This window comes from Nicotiana sylvestris, chromosome 10 (genome assembly GCF_000393655.2).
Source record: "Nicotiana sylvestris chromosome 10, ASM39365v2, whole genome shotgun sequence".
Taxonomy (NCBI): domain Eukaryota; kingdom Viridiplantae; phylum Streptophyta; class Magnoliopsida; order Solanales; family Solanaceae; genus Nicotiana; species Nicotiana sylvestris.
The window spans coordinates 56,145,015-56,163,566 of NC_091066.1; the positions used below are offsets into that span (position 1 = coordinate 56,145,015).

General features: G+C 40.7%; 1 protein-coding gene across 1 annotated transcript; it reads right to left on the reverse strand.

The window, feature by feature from the left end:
• Positions 1-15,741: 15,741 nt before the first annotated feature.
• Positions 15,742-16,254, reverse strand: LOC138879364 (uncharacterized). The gene has a single exon (XM_070158974.1). The coding sequence runs from the start codon at positions 16,252-16,254 to the stop codon at positions 15,742-15,744; it is 513 nt and encodes a 170-aa protein (XP_070015075.1).
• Positions 16,255-18,552: the final 2,298 nt, after the last annotated feature.

The window sequence follows — 18,552 nt, forward strand, 5'->3', positions numbered from 1 at the left end:
TCATTGAAAAACCCGAGGCCGTAAGACCCTGAGCGGGCAAACTCGGTCTAGCTAGATCTATTTTACATGACAATAGAAAACTGTAAGACCTCAACAGGCATAGAAAACTGTAAGACCTCAACAAGTATGAAAAAATTGTAAGACCTCAACAGGCATGAAAAAACTGTAAGACCTCAACAAGCATGAAAATTTTGTAAGACCTTACTACAGGCATAAAACTCAATCCCAAAGTTTAGGCTATGTGTCATATTTGTAAGACTCCAAAAAGGGCATACCCTTAATGTAGACGCCTAAACTATCACTCGGGGATCAAAAACGGCTTCGACAAAACACATATGACTACGGTGAAAATGGCTGCACTAGCCAAATTAACACGACTCGGGCTCGCTCGACCATCGCTAACAAAATCGCAGGCCATTACTTCAAATCTACTTCAAAAAGAACCGGTTAAAACAGGACACCCTCAACAGGCAAACGAGCTTCAACCATGTATGGTCCAAATCACAAGGCTTCAAACTACTCAGCCTACGAGCTAAACCTTCCGAGGTGCTCGAACATCACCACTAACGACTTGAAATCGAGGTTCTTCCCAAACCGATGATGGGTCTGGCAAAATCATTTTAAAAAGACCTTAACAAGAGGAAAACAAAGCCTACATATGCCCACGGGAAAAAATGTAAGAGCTATTGTCGCCAGCCAAACGAGCCTCAGGGCCACACACTAAAAGTTTGTAATGATCAAAAGCATAAGAGCCACTGTTGCCAGATTAAATATTGAAAACTTGAAGATTAAAATGAGCTCGAGTCGTAACCCGATTCGGAGACCAGATCCAAAATAGTTAACTATACATGCCTAAGGGCACATCATAAGAGCCACCATCGTCAGCTTCATGAGCCTCAGGGCCACATACCTTTCGACCCAAGGCATAAGAGCCATCGTCATCCACCCATGCAGGCACAAAAAACAACTTGAGGGTCGATTAAGCTCGAGTCGTAACCCGTTTCGGAGACTGAACCCAAAATAGTTAAAATACAAATGCCCAAGGGCAAGACATAAGAGCCATTATCATCCGCCAATGCAAGCACAAAAGATTGAAGGTCAAGTAGGCTTGAGTCAAAACCTGACTCGGAGACTAAACCCAAAATAGCTCTGGAACCGTGTTACGAATCTAAGGATTCTCGCCAACTCCGAAATCAACCCTCCTGGTCAAAAGCAAAGTAGAAAAGGATATATGAGAAATAAAGCTTCTGGTTTTCTTTTATTTACATACGCAAAAGGTGTGTTCTCCTTCTACAATCGTGCTCTACGAATATCACATACAAAATGGCAAAATCTACTGCCCCGCTTTAGAAGGCTACAGCCTACCAACCTCATTTTCACTCTCCACGACGTCGGCAAGAAGTGACCGAGCATCACGCTCATCCGCCCTCGCTCGAGCCAGCTCTTCCAGGAGAACAAAACCCCTGGCGCCAATCTCATCAAGTAGCTCTCTTTGGGATCAGCAACAAACATATTCCTCGATCCTCTTTTCATGATCAACTGCGCTCTTCAGCTTGTCTTAGGAATCAGTAGCACCCTTCAAATGAATTGCCATCTCCTGATCAGCCTTAGTCAGACTAAATGCTGCTTCAGTCCGAGCATCGACGATTTCAGCCCTAACCTTCGAAAGTTCGGACCAGAGCTTCATGATCATATCCACTTAAACTGAAGCGTTATCACGAGCCAAGCGGAGTTGGGCCTCGAACGTAGGAACTTTAGCCAAGGCACCCTTCTCCTCTGAAGCCTGAGCCTGCACTTGAGCTCTTATCTCGCCACAGTCGTTCCGAACTCGGTCAGCTTCACCCCTGAGGTGCTCCATTGCCTCCGCCTTTTTCTGTAGCTGAGATAGGCAAGAAGTTAACCTAAAAGGTTAAAAGGCAAAACGCATGCCATGAGAAGTTACCTGCTCCATCAAATAGCTCTCGTAATTCAAGCTCCGGTACGCCTCATATTGCCAGTGCATCAACTCAACTTCCTTCTCCTCGCAGAGGAGCCTGAGGGACCTACCCTCAACCGGAGCTTTCATAAGCCTAGCCTCATGACAGAGCAACTCAGACCTAAGCCTATCAAAGGCTTGCAGAAGAAAAACTCGATAAGGAAGGGAAGACGCGAGATGCGGAAGGCCTATGCCAAAACTCACCACGAAGTAAAGCCGGTAAACTTCCTCGATGGCCGAGCACACTTCTATTGGTCCAGTCCTCTCAGTCCTGAAAGAACCAACCTTAGTCGAAGCATGATCACTCGTGAGAACCACCGCTCCGAAAACAGAGACTTCAGGAACAGCAGGCACGGACGATGTTTTCTCCTCGAAGACGTGGACCCGTTTAGCCCTACTAGAAGCTCCATTGCACTGCGAGTGCATATCCCGTTAATCACCATCATCCATTGGCTCAAGATCTGGCAACTCCTCCCCTTCTTCGGAGGAGCGCAGCCTCGCCACTAGGGACCTCCCGATACCTACAATGGCAAGGTCATTACATAAAAAGAGGAAAATATCGTATCAAATATACGAAGGCCAAGGTAAAAGAAGCTTGCGCACATACCTTGGTATTTCATTTCCCATCTACCCCGGGACACAGCTCGCCACCTACGCTCATCGCAAGTCGAATGGGTCTCCAACCTCCGTACCCAACCGATCAAATCGGGAACTTCGCCTGGCACCCATGAACTTCCTGCAGGAAAGGAGGAAGACACAACTACTAAATCTGCTCTCTCCATAGGCAAAACCGGTAAAGCACGGGGCGCGCCACCTAAGAGTATAGATGCATTCTCCAATAATTAATAAAGGTTCCTAAGATATAATACCAGCAGTCAGCACCCGGGTGAAACAACTTGTCCATGCCTGGTCTTCGCTATCCTCGACAACAACAACGAACGGCGTAATCAACCGGCACCATAAAGTCAGCAGACCTTGATGATCTCGAGGACCAGGGGGAGGGGGAACTCTCAACTCCTTGTTTGAACCCCAACATAGCCACCGTAGAGGTTGCAAAGTTGAAGAGTTAAGAGGCGAAAATATGTACAGGCATGTTAATACCGGAAACATGGAGTAGAAATAATATGCAACTGGTAAGACGGGAAGCCCCTAAGAAGGCGGAAACAACCTCATATTATATGTGGGAAAGGTGGCGACGATTTGCCTACCTCAAAATTGATCGGGAATGCTAACCGATAGCATCCTCTCTAGCCTCGAGGCGGTGCCCGACCACGAGGACCTCCGTCAAAGTAAGGCTGTGCTCTGGAGAGTCGACAATGCCTTTTCCAACATAACGGTGGCATACAACTTCGAGGATCTCCATCAAAGGGAACCAGGCTATGAAGAGATGAGCATTTTTTCTTTGAACGTCGCCCATACGGACCTGGCTCCGGGTGACGTCCAAGGTCAGACAAACCCCCCTTTCAGAGTCTATCTATAGCACCATAAGGCCACTCACACTAAGACACACTCCCAAATGGTCCGAGCGCGAGCAAGCGTTCACTCGGAGACTACTTTCAAGAAATTGCCAAGCGGGCCCACGGGTCCCCGAGCAAATTTCTTCTCAAAGGTTATTACAGAACACAACTGGTGAGTCCCGACCCTGAAGCCCAAAACATTATTCTCATTTTCGCCAAAGTCAAGGTCCAGTGTCCCGAGTTTATCGGCCTTATTCGGATTGAATCCAAAGAACCACAAAAGACCCTACACGAAGCTATTTCCATCAACCGAAGGCCGGAAGTAATATTCGCATCCGGGTTCAGTATCAGCAACAACAAACAGGATCGTGCATTCGGCGCCACCGCGAACATAAAGAAATATGGCAAGTATCAAAGGCAGGATTCAAGAAAATATCTTTGTATTCATAAATGTTTGCCTACAACGGCCCTCGGGGGTCCTCATATATGATTACAAAATCATGAAAAGGGATCCTTACATAGAAACAAAGAAGCAGAAAGGTGTGCATACAATAAAATCTAAGAATCTAGCCTATTCCCAAAAGTGCATCCTCAATAGCGGCATCTTCATCATCTCCTCAGCCGTGCGACCTCAAAGACAATATCTTCCAATTCCAATCCCCTCGGGAACCTCTTCTCGACCCTCCCGGAATGGCATCTTCAAAAGGGAGGATATAGAAGAGGAAAGCAATGTAGAAGAGCAAAGTGATGAAGGAGAAGCCGAAAGGAGACAAGAAGTGGTTGGGTGAAATATCTGGCTAGTACAAATTCCGCCAGTATTACTGTTATAAAGCCACTTCTTGAGACGTTGCCTCAGCATGGGAGGATAAAGCCAGTAGAAAGCGCCGCCATACCATAAGGAATCCAAAGGAGGTATAATACGCCAAGCCGAGGAAGGAGGGTGAGCAGCGGTGTATAATCCGAGCCCCCTCTTGAGCAGCGGTGTATAATCCAAATACTTACTCGGGTCAGAGGAAATCGGTCCTCTGCTTCATCGCCCGAGCTAACCGAGACATCAACAACAATAACATCGAGGCAGCGCAGCTTCGTCCAACCAAAGAAGGTACGGGAGACAGGCCGTAGCATGCGTGATGTCAACGTAAACTCTTGAGGCCATGGGCCTCAAATATGGCAAAATAGCAAAGAATAAAGATAGAAAGAAAGGAGGAAAAGATAGATATCGGAGGATGCTTGGATGAACAACTGATCACAAGGCTCCCCATTTATAGAGAAGAAGGGCAAGGTAACCGATGGCGCCATTATCGCCCTTGAAAAACGTAACTACAGGCGCATTCAATGTGTTTGTAGGAGCTGAATCAACGGCAACATTATGACCCTGAAGAACGAGGAATCACGACATGTCGAACGGCCCTAAAAAAGCAAAACTATGAAACGTTTCAACACTCATGAGGGGTTGTGTCATCAACACGACATCATTATGGGATCCCACAGAGTGGGATGTAAAAATCATTTCTTATCGCTTCTCTCTAAGAAATGCGGAGACTATCTGTGTACGGTGAAATTGGGGGGACCAATTTCTCGTTGACAAAGTGCTTTAGGAGATCACCTCGGAGGGTCGAGACCTTGAGCCGAATACTTCCCTCAAGATCTGTCGACGCCCGGCCTGGGAATAATGTTGGCCGAGACCCTAACAAGCATAAGAGGCTTCCGAAGAATTCATCCGGAGCTGATTAAGTCTACCTGCTCTGCCTAACGTTGGTCTATGTATACATCATGAAGCTAGTTAGCTATCCCATCCCACTTCCTTTATCACTGAACGTATCTTGTACTAAGTTTGGATTCCCCCCTCTTATAAAAGGGGAGTCGTTAACTCTCTGTAAAGGATAACTCCAACTACTCTACGCAAGATCGATATTAACTTTCTCTCTCTCTTTTCTCTCTAACTTACTCGCTCGAGGCTACTCTTTCCATTTATTGCTTTCATACTTGTTCTTCATTTATTGCTTGATATTGGACACAAAGAGCCTTCTTTAATTATATCTTAACTGATATCCCCTTCCCGACTACCCCCAATAGCTCGAGCTCGAGCCGGGTATCAACCTCGAGGCCTTTAATCGATTAGTTTGAAGACTGGGTAAAAAGCCCCTCGATTTGATTATTGCCCCGTTTTAATTTGTATTCCGTCATTAAACTTCATACACCTAGCATCAACTGCTCCAACTAGCATAAAATAGATCACGTATTTTTAGATTCTCATTTACAAATTTAATTGTTGTTATCATTTTCATGGTGAACAAACGTATACCAGCTGATCAAGTGGTGACGCGTATTTAATGTCATAACCTTTTCCATGTCCCATATACATATACATACATACATACATATATATGCGTATATAACACCATCTGGTCACGGGTCAATGTACATAAAAGTATGTTAATAAAAACTTTCGGAATTGTCATAAGACCATTTTGCCTTTGAGTAATATCATAAAGTAACCTCTTTTCAACATTCGTATTTTTCTGAGACTTATGAATAGATGATAAAATATTATGACCCATGTAAATTCAAGAACATAGATATTTCTAATATTTCTATGAATAGAGTCATTTATGGAATTTGTGCACTTGCATGTTTCGCTCGTATCGTATGGATCAGGCCGAAAGAATAGAAGGGATAGCCTTAACATACCTGGAGTAGAAAAAACTCCATATAATATTCTGTTGGAAATCTTCGTGGATTAAATTTAGAACCTAAAAATCGGATTAAGCTTCTGCGCTTTGAAATTGAGGAACGAAATCTTGCTTTGATTGTTGAAATTTGACGAAATACTTCAAATGAAGCTTTCGTTTGAAATGAAATGTTCTGCTCACGTTCTTGGCTTTAGAAAGTATTTCGTTAGCTTCATATTTCTTTCATTAAAAGCCTTTCTAATCTCTTAAATGTTGAAGATATAAATCTTCTAATTTGTAAGATAAATATGTAGCCTTTTGAAATTCAAGGCTTATCTTTTAATTTGTTACCACCTAATCCCAACATGACTAATGAGTCATTTATTTTGGGTGGTGGTTGCTGCCACATTTTGGGGGTGGGGTTTTAATCTCATCCCAATTTTAATAGTTAACTGGGTAATGTCCTGTTACCACCCGGTAATTAATCAATTACCCGCATAATTTAAAAATTATCTCAAATTACTTAAAATTCTACTTATTTTTTATATACTTTATACACCTTACTATTATGGCTATGGGGTACCTTGTATGGTACTAGTCCATAAATATCGGGTATTTTAGTACAAGACGTATTTTATATGAAAATGCCAAACTTCGACAAAAATTCGTTTTCTTCGATATTACTTACCCTCTTACCTTCACGAATTTACTCATCACTTATAATCCTTATAATTCCCAAATAATCTTTTCCTTAGAATGATGCCAATTACCTTACAACAAATGTAAAGTACAATACAACAGGGTGCAACATTATCGTAACTTAATACTGCGAAGTGTGACATCACCGTAATGTAATACTGGAAGGCATAACATCATTGTAATATATTACTGCAGGATGTAACATCATCGTAATATATTACTGCAAAGCATAACATCGTTGTAATACTGCGGGGCGTAACAGTAGTCCCCCCTTTGAAACATTCGTCCTCAAATGTTGACTGCTGCACTTATCATTTTCATAACTTATGTCTTTCGAATACTTTAGAAGTTCCCTTGCTATCTAGGCGACTATTCTGTGAATGAGTCCAAAGTCCAGGGCATTCCCCCCTTAGGCCTCCTTCTCACACCACAACTTGTAGTCAAAATCCTTCTAATCTCGTAATTGTTGCTACCTTTCATCATGCAGCCTATATAATTTTGACCTTATAAGTGTGCCCAATCTCTAGGCTTCATATGTAGAGCTTGATAAGATGTCCCTTTTGGCATCTATGAGTATACTGAAGTTCTTTGCTTAGTACTTTGTTGAATTCACGAATATTTATCTTATCGCATAAGTCCGTTTAGCCCTCCGTATGAATTAACTTCCATAACTCTTACTTTAATTTATCGTTGTTGAGGTCTGCTACCAAATCCCAGTTTACACTCGTTGCTTATTCCATATGTATAAATTTAAGTCCTTTAATTCTTCCTCATCAATGCTCATCTTTAGAATGACGGCCTAATCTCATCTCATACTTTGTGACTTTTGTCCATCGATTGATGATTCACCTCCATATAGATCTACAATATTCCACTGATAACTTGAAACTCCTTATGTAATACTTTGCCCTTAGGGCTTACGTCACATCAAGGAATATTCGAAGTAATTTTCCTAATCAACTTAGCGGCGATATTGTACTTCAATAACTGTATTCTATAGCATCCCAAAGTGATTCTCTTACGTGAGTATTTTAATACCGTACAATTCATGAATATTTTTTTTTCAAATTATTACTCAATCGAAGGCCCAAACGGCATCCTTTATCTATCACAAGTACACCCTTATTCTACTATTAGGGCAGCATTCCATCTCTTCGAAATGCTACTTATGAAGAGTAACTCCTTTGAGTCCATTCAGGCTATACTGAGCTTACTATAACATAGAGGAGCCATTAGCTCCCTTATTTTCATGGGCCTTATCGCGCCCCCTTTTTTCCCTTTTTGACGGGGAAGTTCGGGTTTCGACATTTATGGGGGTAGTAACTCATTTCCTTTTGGGCATTGGGTATTTTGAAGAGTTGCCACCTAGAGCAATTAACTCTTGAATTGGTTTGAATTACTAGAGATTTAGGGTAAGGGATCGAAATAACCTTGAGAGGAAGGTGTTAGGCACCGCTCTTGGTCCACAACTGTAGGTTCCGGTCGAACTTACACTTATGAATTAGTCCTTTAATGAATAAATAATTACAGATAAAGAACATTGTACATTATATGACTCAAGCCATAAGACAAAGGATTTGAACAAGTTGTGTACATATGAAACAAAGTTTTAAACAATAGGGACTTGGGAAAAGAGGGGTCCGAGGTTTGTTAGCCTACAGGATCACCCCACACAATGTCTGATAAACACTCCTCAATGAGGGGCTACACGTAATATTAGCGCGTAGTCATCATATCCCGTTCTACCCAAATCCCTCCCTTTGGTCATAGCCTAAAGCGTTCTAATAACCTTGACAATGTCCTATGCGCGCACTACCCGTCCCTTCCTTGTGGTCTTGGAGGTATTTTAGGACCTCTAAATTTGGGCAGTTCTAGACAACCCCTAAGGTGTCTTAAAAGGAAAGAATCTAGGCGATAGGCAAGAACACTTAGGACTACATATAAAACAAGTTAGAAGCTCACAATTACCTCCTCAAACATATCACATAAATGCCCGTCTTCAAACAATATTCAAAGAGAACAAATCCTAGAACATGATATCTAAGTGAGCAGGGGTTATAAAGTACTAAATTAGGCCAATATGTGAAGGATCCTATTTAACTTGCCTAGTTATTAAACCTGTTAAATCTGAACAACTTTAAGTAGCAAAAATGCAGTTTCAGAGTTGCAGGAATTGAAAACGTCCTATAGGCTTGCCTAACGCAGAACAGTGATGTCTTAAGAGCATAATAACTAAGTCTGATGTAGTAAAACAGTTAGTAGTTTTTTAAGAATAGAATCTCGGGTTTCTATAGGCATGCTGTCTAGTGATAGTGAAGGCCATATTTGAAAGAATTCATATAAGGAAAACAAACCATTGATTAGGCCAGTTTCGAAGTAAACTAACATGAGTTGAACTGACTTATTTGAACTAAACTAATTTTAGATTTATAGGCAGAATTTCTGATGTTGTTCCATATAAGCATGATATCTAGTTGTTAAGAGATGATGTTAGAACTTGTAGGCATGATATTTAATGAAAAACAAATGTAATTAGCCGTTATAACAGAAGTTGAACTGGATCACATTCTATAGACATGGTATCTACTTGTGAAGTTGATTATAAAACCTATAGACATGATTTCTATTATCGGAACCTCTTCAAACCTATAGGTATGATTTCTAACATGGTAAGGCAAATATAGCAAATATAAAATCCTATAGGTATGGTTTCTACCCATATTACCCCACAAATATGTAACTACCCACCCCTTTTCACTAATCACCCAAATATTCGTTTACAAATTATTACAAACCAGATGAATGAATTACATAAATAGATAAAAGCAAAAGAAGAAGTTACATTATAGGGAGCCAGAAGCAGACCCAAGTGATTTTCCAAGCCTCCAATAGCCTCAAATGCCAATTTCATAGATTATCTAGGTGCGTCAGAGTTCCCTAAGGATCTTAAGGACCCTGGGCAGTGCTCACACCTAGACTTTGTAACCAAATTGAGTAAGTGTAGTATGGAAGGGATAGACTCAGTGTGACAGGGTTTAGAGGGATCTCAAAAGGATCCTAAGGCAATACACACAATGGAGGGGGCAAAACCTAGGGACTTAGGAGTAGAGTGAGAGAGCTTGACACAGTTTGAAAGGGTTTCAGTAGGAAAACAATGTTAAAATAGATTTGCTTGAAATAGTTTTGTAAAAACAACATAGGGATTTATTAAATAAAACAATTTTGAAAAGGGTAAGGTGATCAAAAATCAACAAACCAAATACAGAGCGAGAAGAGGTTCATCAGCACTTCAATACATGGACTCAAACATGTACACACATTCACTCAAGGGTAATGGGGTATTTGCGTTAAGTATAGGGCACATAGTAAGCACATATGCACATAGGTACAAAATTAGAGAAGCCTTGAAAGGGGTTTAAGGGATTTTAAGGTATAACATGAACTTCAGAGTTAATACAAAATCAAACAGACTAAGGATAACCAACTACTTTACACAGGAAGGTGCATGCCAAAAATCAGAGAAACATAGTCACATTGGGGCATACTAGAAAGGGATTCATGAGCAGGCTAATCTAAGGGGGTATATTCAGAGGCATACAGTAAAGAAGATAGCGAAGTAGCCATATTAGTTGCAGGTTGAACAATAAAACTATAAATAGATGCATATTAGAAACATGACAAATTGAAGTAGTAGGAGAAGCATATTGTTTTGGGACTTGAATTGAAATTAGAACATACGAGTAAAGAGATAGTAAACACAAAGTGAAAGAGTACCCAATAGTTAGCCTTGGCTTGCAGCCGGCTAACTTAGAATATTAGCAAGCAACACAAAAGAGAGCAAAAAGCTTTGTGTGTGTGTAAGAGAGAGAGTTTTGAACCAATGTGTTCGTGTGTTGTGTTAATGAGAGAGTATGTATATATAGTAGTTCGAAACTAGGTAAAATTAGGCAAGAATCACAATTGTACAGTGACTATGGAACTCAGAACCAATTAGAACAAAATCAGTACAAGTATTCCCTTAATTTAAGGGAATCAGTTCAAACGGTAAGAACAAGTAACAAATAAGGAAAAAAAACAATGTGTAGATAAGGAAATAATTAGAACATAGTAGGCATAGAGTAAACCATTATAGTTAGGTTCAGAAAAACTCTAATTAAAGAGATAGTCCGTAAGAATCAAGTAACAATGCAGACAAGGTAAGGGAAAGTTAATTTAGGCAAGCAAATCAATCATATTGAGTAGGAAGGTAAGAATCGAAGGTTTAAAGGAAAGTTTTCAAATTAAACGAAGAAACAGGGAATTCAGAATCAATCAAAGAGAAAGTCATGAGTTAGTGTTCAACATATAAATAAAGTAAGACATGGATAGTCAAGAATCGACATACAACTCTAGCAAACATGAGAGTCAAACAATACTGATTCAATGAGAAAGAGGCAAGTTTTGAATAGTCAAGATGAACATAAGCACAAAAAATCAGTATAAGTTTATGCTAAGAGACTCAGTAGAAACATATCAAGGCAAGATAGTCACAAGAAATCACAAAAACTCAAAAACGAGGACCAGTCAGTCATGCTAATACATAGAACCAAACGAAAGAACCCTGAAAATTAGGGCTTTCAACATAGATGAGTTAAAGATGTAGTAAACTCAAAGAATCAGTAAAGATATGCAAGAAATAGAAGTCTAAACACAAAGAATCAGTTAAACAAGGTTTTAAAAGAAGTTCCGAAAAACCCTAGTTTTAAGAGAAGATGAAAAACACTTGAAACCACATGATTCTTGCAAAAAACTTCAAGGACAGTGTAAAACATTCAAGAAACAAACTCAAATCGTCTTAGATCTGTATAGATATAGGGGTTATAGAAAAGAAATTAGGGTTTCGGAAGAACCCATATAGAGACGAAGAAACCTGTCTAGAAACTCAAAGATCGTGGCCAATATAGAATGATTCTGCTTGGAATCACATCGGAATAGCCAGGAAAAGACATGAGATGAACCCTAAATGCAAGTCGGCATGGCCCTTGAAGACCTTAGAGAAGGAAAGCATGGAATGAGAGAAGCCATTGGAGGCTTAAAGACGATGAGAGGTCACCGTAGATGACCGGAGATAGGAGGTCGGCAGTTGATGATTAGGGTTAGGTTGAGAGTGTTTTGATAGAGGAGAGGATCTTAGGGCGATGGATGTGGAAAAGTGATTAGGGTTAGTGGGTCATTTGGAATTAAAATGGAATGAACAAACGAGGGTCGTTAATCTTTTAGATCAACGACCAGGATATGATGGGGCCTTGGGTCGGGTAGGTGCATTTAGGGCCTAAGTCGGGTTATTTAATCCAAAATTGGGTTAGGATATTGGATTAAATTGAGGCTAAAATTGAAATACAATTTGGCTAAGTTTTAAATAGCCAATTTAACCCTATATAATTTATAATAAATAATAAATAATTTCTAAAAATAATTTTGTGTTCTAAAATGATTTAAAATAGATATTTAACATTTTAAAAATATAGAAGACCTTTTTATGTATTAAAATGTAATTATGCTTTAATAGGGCTAGTATTGCAAATATATGCAAATTAGTTTAGAAATATAAATGCTATTATAAAAAATGCACAAAATATATTTAAGCAATATTTTGGCATAATATAGGATTTAGATGACTAAATTATCACAACAATAATTTGAAGGATAATTATTGGAAAGTTTATAAGTAAAAAAGGAAGAATAAATCATTTTAAAGCCTTTAAAATTATGGAAAAATTATAAAAACCCTGTTCTTGCTTATATATACTTACATATGCTATTTTCAAAGTATATATGTATATTAAAATATATAGAAAAAATTGGGTATCAATAACTGCCCCTCTTTAACCGGGAAGGATGAAAGAGTTTTCGGGTAAAGAAATGATGGCCAATTTTGACCGGCCAAGATGGTTTGTGAGGTTTAGTCCGTACTATGGTTTCTGAGCTGCTTATATATCCCTAGTTTTATAGGAATCAGGCCTTGCATAGTTCCGTATTCATCGGCGAAATATGTCGATGAAGTCATCATAAGAACATATATGAGATTTCGGGATAAGTGAAAGAATGGATACGGTAAGTGGTCAAGTTTGAGATAGTCGAAGGAATCAGAGCGGGATTGCTCCTATTGGGATAACGGTCGCTTATTGGTTACCTGCAGGTAAAAGATGCTATAAACATGTATTTGCGAAAATTTAAACATGATGTAGATTATCTTCGGTCCATGAAGATTGTCTTAAAGATGACGTCCTTAGACTATGTTGTCCTAGGCCATGAATTGTTTAGTAAGGGATTTGCAGGCCATGAAATGATGTTCTCGAGCCATGAAAATGGTGCCACCGAACCATGACGCCTTTGAATAATGATATGCAAATTTGAGAGATCCACGGGCTATGACATGGTGTCTTCCGGCTATGAGGATGATGCCTTTAGACTATGAAGCCTCCAGATAGATTGGCGATATTTCAGTCGATGATGTGCAATAATATGATGTTAACAAGACAAGGCTTAGTCTTGTGAAATAGAGGGCAAAGCTTAGTCCGATTGGAAGGCAAACAGATACTGCTAGAAATGGAATAATATTTGTATGGAGAGGGACAATGCTTAGTCCCATACGAATGGGGAGGCAAGGATTAGCCTCATGTAAATATGGAGGCAAGGATTAGCCTCATGCAGATAAGGATGCAGGGATTAGCCTCATGCAAATATGGAGGCAGGGATTAGCCTCATGCAAATATGGAGGCAATGATTAGCCTCATGCAAGTAGGGAGACAAGGGATTAGCCTCTTGCAAATATTGAGGTAAGGATTAGCCTCATGCGAAAAGGGAGGCAAGGATTAGCCTCATACAGATGTAGAGGCAAGGATTAGCCTCATGCAGATATGGAGGTAGAGAAAGGATTAGCCTCATACAGATGTAGAGGCAAGGATTAGCCTCATGCAGATATGGAGGCAGGGATTAGCCTCATGCAGATATGGAGGTAGGGATTAGCCTCATGCAGATATAGAGGAAGGGATTAGCCTCATGCAGATATGGAGGCAGGGATTAGCCTCAAACAAATAGGGAGACAAGGATTAGCCTCATGCAGATATGGAGGCAGGGATTAGCCTCATGCAAATATGGAGGCAGTGATTAGCCTCATGTAAATAGGGAGGCAAGGATTAGCCTCATGCGGGTATGAAGGCAAGGATTAGCCTCATGTGGGTATGGAGACAAGGATTAGCCTCATGCAAATATGGAGTCAGGGATTAGCCTCATGCAGATATGGAGGCAGGGATTAGCCTCATACAGTTATGGAGCCAGGGATTAGCCTCATGCAAATAGGGAGACAAGGATTAGCCTCATGCAAATAAGGAGGCAAGGATTAGTCTCATGCGAGTATGGAGGCAAGGATTAGCCTCATGCAAATAGGGAGGCAAGGATTAGCATCATGCAAATAGGGAGGCAAGGATTAGCCTCATGCAGATATGGAGGTAGGGATTAGCCTCATGCAAATATGGAGGCAGTGATTAGCCTCATGCAAATAAGGAGGCAAGAATTAGCCTCACGCGAGAATGGAGGCAAGGATTATCCTCATGCAGATATGGAGGCAGGGATTAGCCCCATGCAAATATGGAGGCAGGGATTAGTCTCATGCAGTTATAGAGGCAGGGATTATCCTCATGTAAATATGGAGACAAGGATTAGCTTCATGCGTGTATGAAAGCAAGGATTAGCCTCACGCGGGTATGGAGACAAGGATTAGCCTCATGCAAATAGGGAGGCAAGGATTAGTCTCATGCAATTATGGAGGCAGGGATTAGCCTCATACGGGTATGGAGGCAAGAATTAGCCTCATGCAAATAGGGAGGCAGGGATTAGCCTCATGCAAATATGGAGGCAGGGATTAGACTCATGCAAATATGGAGGCAGGTATTAGCCTCATGCAAATATGGTTAGCCTCATGCAAATAGGGAGGTAAGGATTAGGCTCATGAAAATAGGGAGGCAAGGATTAGCCTCATGCGAATATGGAGGCAAGGATTAGCCTTATGCAAATAGGGAGGCAAGGATTAGTCTCATGCAGACGTGGAGGCAGGGATTAGCCTCCTGCAGATATAGAGGTAGCAATTAGCCTCATGTAAATATGTGGGACAAGGCTTAGTCCAATGCAAATAAGTGGGACAAGGCTTAGTCCCATGTAAATAGCAAGTAGTAGATAAGAGTAGTATATGGCTTAGCTGTAGATATATTCGATACCTGATGGCCTGATTGATAGTGACCTTGTTACGTGTATGTACTTGCGGATGCTATCGTTATGTCAGATGTGCCTGCGTTCAAAGAAAAATTGTAAGTTTTGTGAGGGGGAGGTTGGTTCATGCTTCTGTCCGTTGGCCTTGATTTGCTTCGTTCTAGAGGCCTTTTCGAGTTTCCCTTAGTAACACCTGACCATTACGGAAATAGAGTTTTCGAAAATATGCAATTATTGATAAAAATACAGTTATTTTAGAAACATATTGATATATCAAGTGATTTTTAGATGAACTAGTGACTATAACATATATCAAAGGCATTGCAGCTCTCTTATATTGAAATTTTGAGGGTCCTTCTCAAAATTCTGCCCCAGTTCAGTAGATGATCTTTAACTATTTGCCGATAATAGGCCTTGCTGGATCTTCTTCGAAATTTTTAGAATCCTTCTCAAAATTCTGCCCAAGTTTCATAACCGATTTCTGACTTTCTGGCGTGCAATAGTGTCAGCTGGATTTGCTCCGGAATTTTGAGGACTCTTCTCAAAATTCTGCCCCAGTTTCTGATCTTGGAGGGAAACGAAAATTTTATTATGATATGACCGAACTCATAGGGATGTCTACATATCCCCTGTTAAACGAGAATCAGGTCAAGCGTAGTTCAATTATAATAGAAGAGAAATGTAAAATAATTTAGGCATAGTATCCCTTGACTGTGTCTGAATTGATTGGTTTTGGCCAGACTTCTTCGTCCATTTCTGCAAGTATAAGTACTCCTCCTATTAGTACCCTATGAACCATGTATGGGCCTTGCCAGTTGGGAGAAAATTTCTCTTCGGCTTCATCTTGATGTGAGAAGATCTTCTTCAGCACCAGCTGGCTTGGTGCGAACTGTATCGGTTTATCCCTTTTGTTGAAAGCTCTAGACATTCTGTTCTGGTAAAGTTGGCCGTGACATACTGTGTTCATCCTCTTTCCATGGATAATGGCCAATTGTTCATAGCGAATCTTTATCCACTTTGCATCTTTGAGTTTAGCTTCCTGTATGATTCTTAAAGAAGGAATCTCCACCTCGGCTGGGATAACAGCCTCGGTACCATAAACCAGCATGTAGGGAGTTGCCTCGGTTGATATGTGAACCGTGGTGCGGTATCCCAATAAAGCAAAAGGTAACTTCTCATGCAATTGTTTTTGGTTCTCTACCATTTTCCTCAGTATCTTCTTGATGTTTTGTTGGCGGCTTCTACAGCTCCATTCATCTGGGGTCTATAGGAAGTGGAATTCTTGTGCTTGATTTTGAAAGCTTCACGCATAGTTTTCATCAGATCACTATTGAGTTTGGCGGCATTATCAGTAATAATGGACTCGGGAACTCCAAATCGGCAAACAATACGATCATTGACAAAATCTGCGACGACTTTCTTGGTTACAGCTTTGTAAGATGCAGCCTCTACCCATTTTGTGAAGTAATCAATGGCTACCAGAATGAACCTGTGTCCTTTTGAAGCAGTGGGCTCAATTAGACCAATAACATCCATTCCCCAAGCGGCGAATGGCCAAGTTAAGCTTGTTGCATTGAGCTCGTTTGGCGGCACTTTTATCATATAGGCATGCACTTGATATTGAAAGCATTTGCAGACATACTGGATGCAATCCGTCTCCATGGTTATCCAAAAGTAACTGGCCTTGAGTATCTTCTTATCCAAGACGAAACCATTCATGTGTGGGCCACAGGTCCCAACATGCACATCCTCAAGTAGCTTAGAACTTTCTTTTGCATCAACATATCTTAGTAAACCCATATCAGGAGTTCTTCTGTACAAGTTCCCTCCACTGTGGAAGAAGTGATTTGACAATCTCTGGAGCGTGCGTTTCTGAGTATGATTTGCATGCTCTGGGTATTCTACTTTTGATAAGTATTCTTTAATGTCATGGAACCAAAGCTTTCCATCTGCTTCTTCCTCGACATGAGCACAATATGTCGGCTGATTATGGATTCTCACCAAAATAGGATCAATGTAATTCTTATCTAGATGTTGTATCATAGATGACAAGGTAGCCAATGCATCAACAAACTCATTCTAAATTCTGGGCATATGTCGAAATTCTATCTTTGTAAACCTCTTTCTCAATTCCTGCACATGGTGCAGATATGGCAATATCTTGGAATTCTTGGTGGCCCACTCTCCTTGTGCACGAGCAAACCTGGTGCACGAGCGAATCTGAATCATCGATCACTAGCAGCTCCTGAATGTTCATGTCGACTGCCATATTGAGTCCTAGTATGCAGGCTTCATACTTTGCCATGTTGTTGGTGCAGGGAAATCTGAGTTTAGTAGACACCAGATAATGTTGACCTATTTATGATACCAAAACCGCTCTAATGCCTACTCCTTTGAAATTTGCGGCTCCATCAAAGAACATCCTCCAACCGTCATATACTTCGGTAATGTCTTCCCCTACGAATAACATTTCTTCATCAGAAAAATATGTTTTCAAAGTCTCGTATGCTCCTCCCACCGCATTTTCAACAAGATTATTTGCCAATACTTGTCCCTTGATCGCCTTTTTAGTTATATAGATGATATCGAATTCACTTAATAGTATCTACCATTTAGCCAACCTCCCAATAGGCATGGGTTTCTAGAATATGTACCTCAGAGGATCCATCCTGGATATGAGGTACATAGTGTAGGCACATAAGTAATGTCTCAATTTCTGAGCTATCCAGGTCAAAGCACAGCAAGTGCGTTCAAGCAGAGAGTACCGTGCTTCATAAGGTGTGAACTTCTTACATAAGTAATATATGGCTTGCGCCTTCATTCTCGTCTCGTCATGTTCTCCCAGAACACATCCGAAGGCTTCATCCAATACAGATATATAAAGTAGCAAAGGTCGTCCCGGCTCTGGTGGGACCAACACTGGTGGTGTGGACATGTACTCCTTGACCTTATCAAAGGCCTTCTAACAATCCTCTATCCAGCTTGTTTCGGCATCTTTTCTTAGCATCTTGAAGATGGGTTCACAAATGACTATGGATTGGAAAATGAAGAGACTGATGTAGTTGAGACGTCCTAGGAAGCTCATAACGTCCTTTTTTATCTTAGGAGGTGGTAACTCCTGAATAGGCTTTACTTTAGACGGATCTAGCTCGATCCCTCGATAAATGACGATGAATCCCAATAATATTTCTGCGGGGACCCCGAATGCACACTTTGCGGGATTCAGTTTCAAGTTGTACCTCCTTAGTCTGTCAAAGAACTTTTTTAGGTCCGCTATGTGATCTGCGACCCTCTTGGATTTGATAAGGACGTCGTCTACATACACCTCTATTTTCTTGTGTATCATATCATGGAAGATGGTTGTCATTGCTCTCATGTAAGTGGCCCTAGCATTCTTCAGACCAAATGGCATTATCTTGTAATAGTACACACCCATGGTGTGATGAAAGCTGTCTTCTTTGCATCTTCTTCATCCATCCAAATCTGGTGATAACCTACGAAG